Source organism: Rattus norvegicus, chromosome 19, assembly GCF_036323735.1.
Source record: "Rattus norvegicus strain BN/NHsdMcwi chromosome 19, GRCr8, whole genome shotgun sequence".
NCBI lineage: Eukaryota > Metazoa > Chordata > Mammalia > Rodentia > Muridae > Rattus > Rattus norvegicus.
This window is the reverse complement of record NC_086037.1, coordinates 26,994,684-27,008,589: the sequence shown is the minus strand read 5'-3', so window position 1 is coordinate 27,008,589 and position 13,906 is coordinate 26,994,684. Positions and strand designations below refer to the sequence as shown.

Here is a 13,906-nt window from a genome sequence, read left to right as displayed (position 1 = left end):
AGTGGGGAGGTTGGAGGGTAGGTGTGTAAGTGGGACTGAGCCTCAGAGGAGTCAGACATGGCTGCAGAATATGCATGTGGCTGCCTCCCATACCTGTGAGTCCTGCCTCCTCAGAAAGGCAAATACAGCAAAAGAAAGGAACAGAGGGGACAGGCTCTGACCACCTGTAGACACACACAAATGACGTGACAGAATGTGCACACTGATGCCTTGCTGCAGGAGCAGTTGAGCATCGAGAAGGGTTGAAAGAGGCTGGAAGGGCTGAGCATGGCACTTAGTTCAAGGACATAGCTTTAGGTCCTGGGGAACCTACGGTGCCCAGGCCCCATCCTGCTGATACTGAGGGACATCGCTGACATTCAGGGTGATGGCCGGGCTGGGCTGGGGAATAGGTGTCCACTCTCACCTGCCTCAGCTTGAAGATGCGCTGGGTGAAGTAGGACTGCAACTGCTTGTTGGATTCATTGATGCAAATCTGCTGGAAGCTATTCTGTTCAAAGTCCTCAAATCTGAATATGGCCAAGACACCAATGGGCAAGCACTGGGAGACAAGGTTTGGTTATAGCCGGGGCCTCCTGGAAAGACTAGCCCTCCTGAGAGGAGTTGCAGAAGAGGGGGTGTGTTTTCCTGACCTGTTTGGTACCCAGTGTTTTTTTGCCAAGGGTTCCTTTATTACTTCTTGATGGAACCAGGCCTGCACATATCCAGGAAGCATTGGGGTGGAACCTGGGCTTGGTGCCCACATGCTGGCATCGCTGAGGGTGAAGTCTAGCCTATCACACTTCCAGACACCGAGTGCAAATGCCTGGGTTCCTATAGAAGGGCGGTTCTTACCGTTCCTAATCCTGTGTCTCTTTATTTCAGTTCCTCATGTTGTGATCCCAACCATAAACTTATTGGAGAGCTACTTCATGAGTGTAACTTTGTTACTGTGAGGAACTGTAATGTAAATGTCTGGTGTGCAGGAGCTCTGATGTAGAACCCACAGATTGAGAGCAGCTGCTGTAGAGGATGAGAGTCCCCTGCCAGCCCTGGTGTTTGCAGAGATCCCCTGGGTTCCTAGTCTCCATGGCTTTCCCAAGGACAGGGTTTATTCTTGGCCATCTCAGGGCCCGGGACCTCACAGAAACAGCCTCTCCCATGTCCTTCCTGTTGAGGAGAGCGTGTTTGGTCCTCAGCACAGACCAGTCAAACAGGGCGCTGTATAGACACTTGGCCAGGGGTCTCCTGCAGTTATGGCCTCTGGACAGAGGGGTTTCTTACCTGGGGTGGGGCAACCATGCCAGGTACAGGCAGTGATGCTCAGAGTCAAGACCTAGTTTAGTCTTATTTTCATAGACAAAGTTGCCCAGGCTGGCCTCGAACTTGCCATGTAGCCAAGGATAATTAAACAACTGATCCTACTGCCTCTACCCCCCATGGCCTGGCATTGCAGATGAGTGTCACCAGAGCTTGCTTGTCACAGCTGCTATACGACTCTAAGTCAGGGGCCTCATGTGCAGGAGTTTTATGACTGTGCCATCCCCACACTGCAACCAGGGTTTTCACCTTTCTCCTGCTGAAGTCTGCTTAATCCTACCCTGGCCCCAGGACACAGCAGCTGTGGGAGACTCAAAGCCTGAGGCTTCAGCACAGCATGGGTACACAGCATGGCATGCAGCCTACAGGGCTGTGAAAAAGCCAAGGAAGTGCTTCTCAGCTCACCCCCTGTAGGAGTGTCTAGTCCATCCTTCTCTCCATGGACGCAGACATCTGCTTCCAACTGCCCGACATGTCCCTCTGGTTTTGACTTTCCTGGATGCCATGTCAATGCCACCACACAGAGTGCTGCCTCTACTGGGGACACTCACACAACCTCTCTGGGGGACATCTGAGCCAAGCAGGGATTGGGTGCACTGCAGAGAGGTCAAGTCATGTCGTGAAGTACCTTGTCCCACAAAGGCTCACTGTTCAGGGAGTTGACTGGAAAAGTAAGCTTATGCCCCTGGGCAGGGTTCCCCATAGGGAGTGTCCCACACCCTGCTATCAGGTCTATTCCTGGTGCCATGCAAATTCAATTTGCAAGACCCAATGCTCTGGAAATGTCAAGAGCTAACAGAAATGTACCAGGAAGTGCACAGCATAGCAAAGGGAGAGGATGGCACAGAGACCTATGCTATGGGTTAAAGGGCACGGAAAGGCCACCTCGAGCACAGGGGTCAGTCACCTCTTTCACAAAAAAGGCAAATGGTCAATGCTCTCAGCTCTGGGAGCCTAAAGGGCTCTGTGGCTCCTAAGCCCTGCAGCTGCAGCCAGAAGCAGCACTGAACAGGATGTAAATGCTGAGTATGGCGATGTCAATAAAACTTTATTTACAAAACCAAATTGGTGGTGGTGCTGGTGGTGGTGGTGGTGGTGGTGGTGGTGCTGGTGGTGGTGGTGGTGGTTGCGGACTGGTTCATTTCAAAGCATGCTGGAGTGGCATGGCCACTGAGCATCTGGAAACACAGAAAGGAATGCGACCGGACGCAGGGCTCCTAACACCCTAGACGTCGACCTATGGCACTGGAACAGGGTCCCTGAAGGTAAGTCTGGACAGTCAGATAAGGTAAGTACATTTTATTACAAGGAAATGGGACAAGATAAATCTTCTCTTCATCTTGCTATGCTTACGCATCTTTAAGAGTGCAGGGAAGTCATGTCTATCAGTCTGGTTTAGAAAAGTGTTTAGAGACAGCAAGAGTAAACTCCTTGGTTCCCTGATGAGGGTTCCAGGGATTCTGATATCTGGGTCAAAGTGAAAGTTAAGGTGAAAAAGGCTGTCAGGCAGGGCAAAAAGATTCCAATTTCTGGTCTCTTTGGGCTGTAATTTTTACTGTGTTCAAGGCCATGAATGCAGACAGGGTAATAACGAATACAGAACAAGAAGCTAGAGCTTCATTAAGACAAAACGAAAGTAAAAGTTTTGCCCTCTGCACCACTGCCTGAAGCAGGTTTTTCTAAGTCGTTTCCCGAGGATGGCATGTTGACCATTAGATTCACATGATGATGATGACAAATTCACCTGCTTTTTCTTTTCCTATAATTAGGCCAGCATCGATTCAAGGTGTGGCCCAACCGACTTATTATAAAGGATGATACTGGTTGGTTGAAAAAGGTAGTAGCTTTCTATGAACCATATATTAAGTTTTTATGTATATTAAAATTAACATTGGAAAGAACAATGGTAGGAGAGGAAGCTGGAGGACAACTGCTGCAAATGCTTGCTTTTGAAAATGCTAATGAAGAGTACAGGAGAGCATTATTACCTATAAAGGAGGCTGGGGATATTAATGCTTATATGAAGGCATGCAAGGGTATCTTTTCTGAAAATGGAAAGATGCATATTTGGCACGTATTGATCCAGATAGAGTTATTAAATTATATGTTTAAATACTCTTGAATATCCTACAGGCACTTTCGCTCAGGATGAGTTGCCTTTAGAGTGGGTTTATATTAAATAAAACTTTAACCAAACATTAACAAATTATGAGGAACAAATTTCTTTAATTATTCAGCAAGGCATACAAAGACCTGTTACACTGTGGGGATATGATTGTGCTGCTCTTGTTTTCCCATTAAGCAAAGATAAAGTGGAATATTTAATGCAGATGTCTGAGGTTTTTCAATTAGCCATGATTTCTTACACTGGAAATATTGAATTTCATCCTCCCCATAATAAATTGTGGGATTGCTTTAAAAAACAAAAAAAAATTTGATAAATACACTAATTTCTGTTGATCCATTACCATCAGCCCTTACTGTGTTTACAGATGGCTCTAACACCAAGATGGCTTATTGGACCAAAGATTAATTTTGGGGACAAGAATCTTCTTTTGGGTCAGTACAACAAAATGAATTATTAGCGGTAATTAATGTATTCCAGGATTTTATTCATGATGTAAAATATTATAGCTGAGTCCGCTTATGTTGTAGAAGTAGTACAGAACATTGCGACTGCTGTTGTTTCTACATCTAAGCCTATATTAAATGTTATTCTCACATATTAAAGGCCTATTGTTATTATGAAACTCTAGAATATTCATTACACATACTAGATCACATTCAAAATTTCCAGAATCTTTAACACTTGGCAATCATATGGTAGATCAATTAGTGGCATTTGCTACCCCAGAAGAACACAGTCATAATCATGCCAATACAGGATATTTACATATTAAATATAAGCTTCCCTATTCTCAAGCCAAACAAATTATTGCTAATTGTCCTATGTGTCAGTCTTCACGTATAAAATGTATTCCATCTCAAATTAATCCCAGAAGGATGCAACTTAATACATCGTGTCAGATCGATATAACCCATATTTCTGAGTTTGGTCGCCTTTCACATATACATGTAAGCATAGATAATTTTTCAAAATTTGTGTGGGCTACACCATTGCCAGGAGTACGCACTGCTCATGTTATACAGCATCTATTGGAAACTTTTGCTGTTATGGGACTGCCTTCTAAAATTAAAATTGATAATGGACCAACATATATTTCTTATCAATATAAACAATTTTGTCAACGATATCATATTGTACATATTACTGGTACAGAACACAATACACAAGGATAAGCTTTTGTTGAAAGAATTCACCATACCCTGAAATGACAAATTATAAAATTAAAAAGAGGGAAAAGAGATGGCCTTATGCAACATGAATGGAGTTTGCAGAGCAGTCCCAGAGCTATATTGGCACAAGCATTATACGTTATTAATTTTCTTAATTTACCAAAAGGTGAAGTTATATCAAGAGCAAATAGACACTTTGTTGAACTTCCCCCCAGAAGGCATGGAACAGACAGTATGGATAAAAATTGCCCGGGATGCTGAATGGCAGGAAGGCACATCATTGTATATAGGGGAGAGGGTTTTGTCTCATTACAGGATGGGAGACTATTCTGGTTACCCGGGAGATGGATCCAAGCACAGAATAATAAGAACTGCTCCCTACCCTCAAAGGAATCCAGTTAAACCAGCTACATTTTCTCCTGATGGATGTTCTCAGGAGATGAGGAGGTGTCCTCCATTACTGAGGCCCTGGCTTCTCTTAGTGTCCACAAACAACAATGGATAAGGATCCGTGCAGTGACAACCCTATTACCTATGTGGGGTCAAGTGAAGCGATTAAGCACTGAAAGGAATAATTTTGTCCCCTTCAGGAAAGTCCTTTACTGCTGAGCACTTATTCTTAGCAATGTGTGTTTTACTCATGGTTTCTTCTGCTGCGGCCAATGCCAGTTATCGGGCTTGTATTGCTTATCATGATGAAATCCTACTACTTTTGTGTTAGTAAATATATGAATAATGACACAGAACATGATTGGAAGTTAATTCAAGCCTATTTAGAGGGTAATGAAAATGCTTCAAAAGTAATTAATGCCTTGAAATACGATGTTCGAATGTCTTTTGGTAAACAGCTAGAAGATACTACCCCTATGGAAATAGCGAAATTATTGGCTGATCAATTGACAGGATTAGATCCCAAGGCTTGGCTTCAAAGGATTTTCCATAGCATGGGAGGAGCTAGTTTTGCCATAATCTTATGCACATTATGTATTATGTTGCTTTATTTTTACATGACTAAACCCCTACAAGGACCTTTAGCTATGTTATGTAAAGTGTTCCTTTAAAACAAAAGAAAAAAGGAGGAATTGTTAAGACATAGAGATGCAGCTCCCAGGCAGGGTCAAGAAAGGCCTGGTGACAGATTCAAGTAGGGGCTGGAATGCCGCCCTGGAGAAGAAAATGTTTTTCTCACTTGGCCTTAAATTATGTTCTCCTGTGTCCCGTTTCTGTGGAAGTGGTTCTAACGCTCTCTTGGTAATGGTGAGTATATTTTGATTATAATAAGAGAGGTGATTTGTTATATGAATATTTTTAGAAGAAGCTTTTGTTTATTCGTCTTTCTTTGTTTAATCTTCCCTCATTGTTCCTGGTATCCTGGCAATAATAATCTTATGGTATCTTGACACAATGAAAATTGTAGTAATGCATATTCTTAGCTTAATAAGGATTAATAAAGCTTGCAACTGCGTGCAGTTTCTTATACCTTTGCTCTGCACCCCCTGTGTCCTGGGGGTATGCGACCATACCCAGGGCCCCAACTCACTACACATTGACAATGGGTCACCCCACAAAACACAGAAGCATCTACCTTAGTCAAAAATGGACATTTTATTGAATGCACACACTAACACTGATTGATCACATCCATAGTTAAGATACTAGGGGCAGATCCGTGGCCCAAAATACATTCCTCTAAACCTATAAAGAAAGAAAGAAAGAAAGAAAGAAAGAAAGAAAGAAAGAAAGAAAGAAAGAAAGAAAGAAAGAAAGAAAAAAAGAAAGAAAGGAAGGAAGGAAGGAAGGAAGGAAGGAAGGAAGGAAGGAAGGAAGAAGAAAAAACACAAAAAACTTAAGCTTCTCATAGGAACTTCGCAGGAAGTGTTGTCTGGCGGTCAGTTCTGATTAGGCCATTTTAGATGAAACAGTGCATAGTGACCCTTAATGTGATGGGCCCTATATAAAGCTTTTTGCAATATTGGAATTTTAACAAACCTCATCCAGAACATACAGCAGAGGCAAGGATGTGATCACCATGTCCTTGCTCTCTATCAGGTTATTTTTCTGTGTCCGTGATTGTCAGGCATAGAACAGCAACAATCTGAAATAGCTGGTGGACATGGAACAAAGTGGCTAAAACTATAGTTGTGGGTTGCACACCTCAACTGTCAAAGGCTAATGCTGTCCTCAGAGACCTCGGAGGCCCCTCTTGTAAGACTGTCTATTGGAAATGGAAGCACTGACTTCAAAGTGAACCGGGCCAGCCAGGGAGAGGGCAACATGGATACGTGAGACCCTGTCTAAAACCAGCACAAAAACCAACCCTTCATTCAAAGCATCATCTATTAATTCTTTATTATTTACCACTTTCTCCCTACCAGCCTTTCAGTCTGGAATGGTAGAAAAGGACTGGGAATGTTCCTTCTATTCTAAGGACCTTGATCTCTCTTTCCTTAGGTCCACATTAAGAACACATGCAAATGGGTACCAGCATCTGAACAACTTAGTATCATCTACTCAGTATATCTAGCCTAACACTGTGCTGTGACAATCTCAAGCTTCCCTGAGTTTCGCTGACCCAGCAAGAAGTATGAAGTACTGAGGACACACCCCAGTGATCCTTTCAAGGGGTTAGAAGAAAGCCATGAGAGATGCTCCACTTCTTTGTCCTTAGATTAAATCACATTGACACAATGTGGGTGGACTATTTAACCAGACATGTTTCTCCCCACCCCACCTTTCTGAGTTCAGACCATGGCAGAATTCATGCCCCACCACCCTAGATATTGAGTTTAGTGATATGTAATTATTATTTAAACCTATGTATTAAATTTTTCATTTTGTTAATTTTTGTGGTTTTCACAGTCTTCTTTGATTAACTTTCCTAGTTTTATTAATTTATCCCCTGTGTTCTCTGGTATTTTGTCCTTCCCTTCAAACTAAAGTATTCCTTTTAGGATCCTCTACAGAGCTGTCTTACTGGTTACTCATATTGTGTTAAATTTATTTTTAGTGTGCATTAGTCAGCACAGTAGCTGGGCAGCTGCCTGCCCTCCATGGTATCAGATCTACTTTCCAAACAATAACGCTCAACTCTCACTGACTGTGTAGCATCTTGGCTGCTCTTTGTTCCCCTTGGACAGCCCTCAGGACCAGGCTCTCCTCTCCCTTAACCATGGCTGCTCTCCTCTTCCTCTCTCCTCTCCATCACACACGTTCTTCCTTTATTCTATGGCAGCTTCTTCCCCCTTCTTCCCTCCTCATGATCCTCTCTAACAAAGCCCTCAAAGCTCACCTCCCCCATCTCTCTGCTGTGCAGCTGTTGGCTGTTGGCTTCTTTATAATCACAGTTAACTGGGAGCAGGGTCAGTTATTTGGGGTTAACCAGTCTTGAGTTCTACAATTAGCATTAAAATACAAGCAGCATTAGGCCAATACACTACAGGGGTTTTGTTTGTTTGTTTGTTTGGTTTGGTTTAATTTTCATTTACCTTTTTACTTGTTATTTTATTTTTGGCTACTTTTTATTAATCGGTTATTTTATTTATTTACATTTCAACTGTTGTCCTGCTTTCCACACTCCCCTAATCAAACCTTACATCCCTTTTCTGCTCAGCTTTGCCTATGTGACAGTGCTCCTGCACGCACACATATCCATTCCCACCTCACACCTCTAAGATCTCCATTTGTTGGCCACAGGCCTCACCTTGAACCATAGAGCATCCTTGCATACACTTTGGCTGGCAGTTTGGCCCCTGGGAGCTTGGGGATTAGGGAAAGAAGATCTGTTCAGATATTAAAGCCAATGATTGCTGCATTCTCTTCTTTTTCTGGTTATAGGTGAAATTATGTTTGTGTGCTTCTCTTTTTTTTAAATTATTGAGAGAAGATTAATTTCTTGGTTTTTCTTGGGTATAGTTTAGTTCATTGTCTTGGAGTTTTCCTCCTATTAGCCTCTGTTGTGCTTTCTTACAGAAAAGAATTGTTTAAATTTGGTTTTGTCATGAAATATCCTGGTTCCTCCTTTTATGGTGATTGAGGATTATGCTGGATATAGGAGCCTGTGTCTGCATTACATCTGCCCAAGATTTACTGACTTTTAGAATCTCTGTTGAGAAGTCTGGTGTAATTCAGATACGTCTGAATTTATTTGATACTGCCACAGGGAAGTCCCCTGAAAAGGGTCCATCAGCTATTGCTCAGTACAGGGAGAACATTAGCAGGGAGGCAAAGTCTGTTCTCCGTGACATCAGCAGACCCTTCGTGGACATTCTATTGTCTCCTAGAGACTTCTTGGAATCCCTGTGATGTCACCAGTATCGTTGTGACAACCAATTCCCTACTTTTTCTCTTAGTGTCCAAAGGATATATCCACAGACATGTTTGCCCGTCTTTGTAGGCGCTTTGGGAGAGTTGATGTTGATAGAGAAGAGTCTAGAGTGAAGCAAACGAAACCTAAAGGTAATGATGGACACAGGACATGGGGAATGTGGAGTAAGTTCTGGGCAGTGTATGTTGAGCTTCCTGTCAGGGGTGTGTGTGTGGGTCTTCCGCTGGCCGTTTTAGTAATGGGCCACAACCACTGGAACATCTCCACAGATATTGAATTCCATGATTATCACAATTCCTGAAAGTCAAGGTTTTCACATCATTAGTTTCTCCATAACCACATGGAGGATATGGCACTGCCTCTGCTATTATTGGGTGAACTTCTAGTCTTTACTTTTACAGTGCATTCGGTATGTTAAATTGATATTATAACACCACCAGGAGTCATGGAGGGTATAACTTTTCTGAATTAAACAGGGCATCAATGTACTTCACTTTCATTGCTTCTTTAAATTCAGTGACTATCTGACAGAAGTAAGAGGGAGAGAACTGTGCTCCTGGCCATGACCTTATATTCTTAGAACTCCTCTGACTACCTCTGGCTGACGGGGCCAATCTTACCTTCATATATTAGAGGTTCTGTGTGGCAGATATTTTTCTACAGTAGCCAAACTATATGGAGCAGGTAGAGAAAGAGCCTGTAACCTATTGGCACTTCTGGGGCATTTGTCATTTCAGTAGGGGGAATTAATATGTCTGTTGACCATGCCCTCCCCCTACATGACTTTTTAATGCAAAGTTATTGGACTAGAGTAACAGTGTAGGATATCTGAGTATCCCTGATCAATCAAGTCATTGTGGATGCTGAATTGATGATCTGACTTCTGAAACCAGAGGGGTGAGGGTCCTGAAACCAGGTTGTAGCCTGCGTACCTGATAATAATCGTGGAGAAGGCATCTCTCTGGTACTTGTAAGCCTGTGTGGGTGGGCATAGGGAACACCTGGCTGCTTACATCTCTTGGTCTCTATATAGTAGTGGGGGAACTGTGATCCACTTAGGATGCCTCTTACACATAGACCAAACTCCTTGCAGTGACACTGGCTTCCAAGCATGTTCTCCTGTTTGGACCTCACTGTAGTCTGTGTATGCTCTATGCATTGACCCCATGCGGGTTCACTTGTGTTCTTCTACCTACAGAGGCCTGCAGACAGACATCATCCCCTGAAAATATCCTAAACAAGGTGCAGGCCAACGAGGAAGAGGAGAGGCTGAATAGAGAACTGGAGCTAACTACCAAGGAGAGAAATGAGCTGACAGATCGCCTCCTTTATGTGACAGGTGGATCCATGAACAAGAGGTATGCATTGCTCCAAACAAACGACCTTGTTCTAAACCTCATCTCCCATAGAGAGGAGATTCAGAACCTGACCCTTACTGAGGAGTGAGATTGAAAATGAACTCTCTGATTCTGCCTGTTGAAAATCTGAACTTGTGATCTGAGTGAAGAATTCAGGGATAAAGTCACTGGAGCATGAGTTCCCAGTGTACAATTGGAAAGCCCTTGACAGGTGGTAGCTTTGCAAGGTTCTAGGTGCTGTGAGTTTGTGGAGAGTGTTTGTACTTGCTAGGAAGGTGACTGAATGCTATCATCTCATGGCAGCACCCTTAGGTGACAGGTCCCACATTGTTCATCTCCATGCTTACCTAGAAGGCCTGAGGGTCAGGCCTGTTCCTTCTTGTCTGTGTGCCTTAAACTCTGAGACATTAATGGTGCATACATTTCTACTGATTCTCATTGTGCTCTTTCCATATTTGTCTCTCTTTCTCATTCTCTGAGTCTGTTTAATTTTCTTTTCTTGTGGGTGTGTCCCAGTTTGTGTGTCTGTATGTGCACAGGTCTGCATGCATATGCACAACTTTTATATGTTTCTGTGTCCCTCCACCGTTGGAATTTAGGGGTCTGTTTTTTGACCTCAGGATATACCTGTATAATAGTTTCATGGAGGTGTAAGTACTTTATTTTGGAAGCCCCACTTTCAACAGTACAGTTCTCTGCCTGTGTGGTCACATTTGTCTATACATTTGTATGCCTTGAGCAGATTATAAGTTTGTGGCAGTATCTGGTCTCATCTCCAGAATTATGTGTACTGTCTGCCTCTAGAATATTAGTTATTCGGCTTGTAGCATTCCACTTGTCAAAACAGGAAAAATGAAATCAGAGGTTTCTGGATGTGTGTGTGTGTGTGTGTGTGTGTGTGTGTGTGTGTGTGTGTGTGTGTTTGTGTGTGGTTGGGTAAGCTCTGTGGCCTAGGCTCTTGACAGCATAACAGGTTTGAATGCAGATCCAGCCCTCCTGATTGAAAAAAGTGAGCCAGGGAACCCTTTATCTGGGTGCTTAGCTTCTGTGGTCCTGGGCACACAATTCCAAGTTTCTGAAGCTGAAGAATTCAAATATGTTGAATTCAGAAAGTGTCCTTCCAGGACTGGGGTAGTACAGGACACAGCCTGAGTTCATATAATCCTAAACCTCGATGTTCATTGGGTTCTATCTTCCTGGGGCCAGCCCCTACTTCAGGCCAAATCCATTTTATGAAAACTTGAAGATAAAGGAGAAAGAGGTCATGTCATTACTGCACAACTTAGACACAAAGAACATTGAACATCGTGAGAAATTTCAGGAGCTCAAGAAGGAGATTAACTTCTATCGGTAAGTACTGGTCAGAAGGGCCCCTCACTTGTGGAATGGCCATTGCTGCCTCTCTTTGTTCTGGACTGGAGAGCCTGCAGCTCTGGGTCCATGTCTTCTGCTGTTTAAATATCACTGTGCTGTGGGTCTTTTGGACTCAGTTTCAGTTCTTTAAGAGACTGTGACTTCTCACCACAGTGTCTATGCATCTTTACAAGGCTCTGGATAGAACTACACAGATTCAGGCATCAGAGTGTTATTAGGCCAACCTGCGGCTCTGGGGTCATACCAGGTTTAACAAAGCTCAATGTGTGGACCACATGGTTTGCATGACCTCCCTTGGTCATACTGTCCTCTTGTGGTTATTTGCTGCCTACTAATTGATGCTGTCCCGATGCATTGGGCTCTCATGGGTAGTTGTAGATCCCTTGTTCTTTTGGACAGACATGGACTCTTATTGGTGCTTGGGTCACAGAAACAATTTATTCTTCCCTGGATTGGCCATTTGCTGTTTGTGCAGCAGCCTTACATGTATGGAGATGTATTCTATGAAGTCTTTATGGGTATCTGGGTCCTGGTGGAGTTTGTGGGATTTGGCAGTTGGAATGGGAGGAAGAGGCCTCAGGATCTTACTATGCAGAGTGTGTTTCCAGCAACCTGCACAGCCGGCTCCTGATGGACCAGGCATGTATGAAGAAGAAGTTGGTCACATTGAAGCAGGAGAGCAAGGAGTTACAGCGATATTTGTTTGAGTTGAACCCGAAGGATGAAGACGAACAGGAGAAGGCCAGCAACCTCCAGACCCAGCAAAATGTGGTAGGAACAAGCAGCTGAGTCAGATTAACAATGTCTGATACCATTTGCCTATTGGATACATCTTTCCTTCCCCTATCATCTTTCTAATCTCCCCACACCCAGTCAGTCACCCACCTCATGTGATAGAGTTATTCATTGCTCTGTCTATGCACAAGTATTCTGGGAAGTTAACCACTCTTCAGAAACTGAATTATTGGCAATTATACTTCTCTGCCCTTTTTGAAACTGCAGTCCAGAAATGGTGACAGAGGAATAACATATCACATGACTGCATCTCCCTATTACAGATTGGATGCTATGAAGAGTTTTGAACGAGTTCTTGGTCGTGTGACAAAGGTCATACAGGGGTCATGTGATGGTTGGAAGCACCTTGTAGGGATAAGAACCAAATGCAAATGGCAAATGAGTCCTGGTCATTGGCTTTCATCTGGGTATCATGTGGCCTTCTCCTTTCTTCCTGCACCCCAATTAGGTCTCTCCCTATTTCCCCATTCTTGGTTTGCACTGGTAGAGTCTGAGGAGCAGCTTGTTCTCCCACAGTATTGTGAGGGTTGCTGGTGATGTTCCCAGCCTGCAGAGATATCAGCAATGATTTCAGTGAAAAGATCAGTGCTGTCTGTCCAATGCAGCTGAGGGGACAGAAGGCAGCAACTTGACAGCTGGTATGCATGTCCCCACCAAATCAGTGTCTCAATAGCTGCCTTCTCCTCCCAGGTCTCAGAAACTGCAGGAGACATGGCATAGGACGGATCCCAGGAAGACAGCCCCCTGAAGAGTGAGTTTCTTCCTCAGGAGTTCCCTTTGACGACAATCCTCACAGTCAAAGACTTTTTGGGGGAATATTCTTCTTCTCAGATAATTTCCTCAATGTATAGAGACCCTAAATTTATGTATCCGTATGCCAGCCTGTCTGGTTGAGGTCCTTCTCCTTTCTCATACGGACAACACCATTTGAGAGACATCTGAGGGGACTGCCTTGACGTCTTGTCCTAGAGGAGAAACAGCACTACAACTGTGTTTCTAAATGTTCATTAAGAAAATGCTGTTAAGAAATGTTTTTGGTTATGATTTTCATTGAAGTTTTCTTTTTGTTATTTCATACTTATATATTCTTGTTACTGTTTTTCATTTTTTATACCATTTTAGTTGTTCATTTTATGCCTGTTTTTTGTAAATTGTATTCCTTATGAATAAAAATTGATTTGTAACTCTTGACTCTTAAGACCATCTTATTCAAGGGTCCTTTCCCCTCCTGTAGACTTAGAACTGACAGCTAGATATGGATCTTTGCATGGTCCAGGCAGCATGGGTAAATAGGGAATTCAAAGCCACCAAGGTGTACACAGGGTGATAGTGTCTTTTTGTGGATAATTTGACCTTTTTTATGGACACACACTTTATGATGTAATCACTGACATACTGTATCCATGCTGTCATGTGTTCTGCTCATCCTAGTCTATATCAGTCTACAACACACATTCCT

At 43.1% G+C, this 13,906-nt stretch overlaps 1 protein-coding gene across 1 annotated transcript; it reads left to right on the top strand.

Moving 5' to 3' along the window:
- Positions 1–8,899: 8,899 nt before the first annotated feature.
- LOC134483479 (disks large homolog 5-like) lies at positions 8,900–13,637 on the top strand. The gene is made up of 5 exons (XM_063278734.1): positions 8,900–9,051; positions 10,119–10,278; positions 11,485–11,628; positions 12,261–12,423; positions 13,138–13,637. The coding sequence occupies exons 1-5, from the start codon at positions 8,970–8,972 to the stop codon at positions 13,165–13,167; spliced, it is 579 nt and encodes a 192-aa protein (XP_063134804.1). The 5' UTR covers positions 8,900–8,969; the 3' UTR covers positions 13,168–13,637.
- The last annotated feature ends 269 nt before the right edge of the window (positions 13,638–13,906 follow it).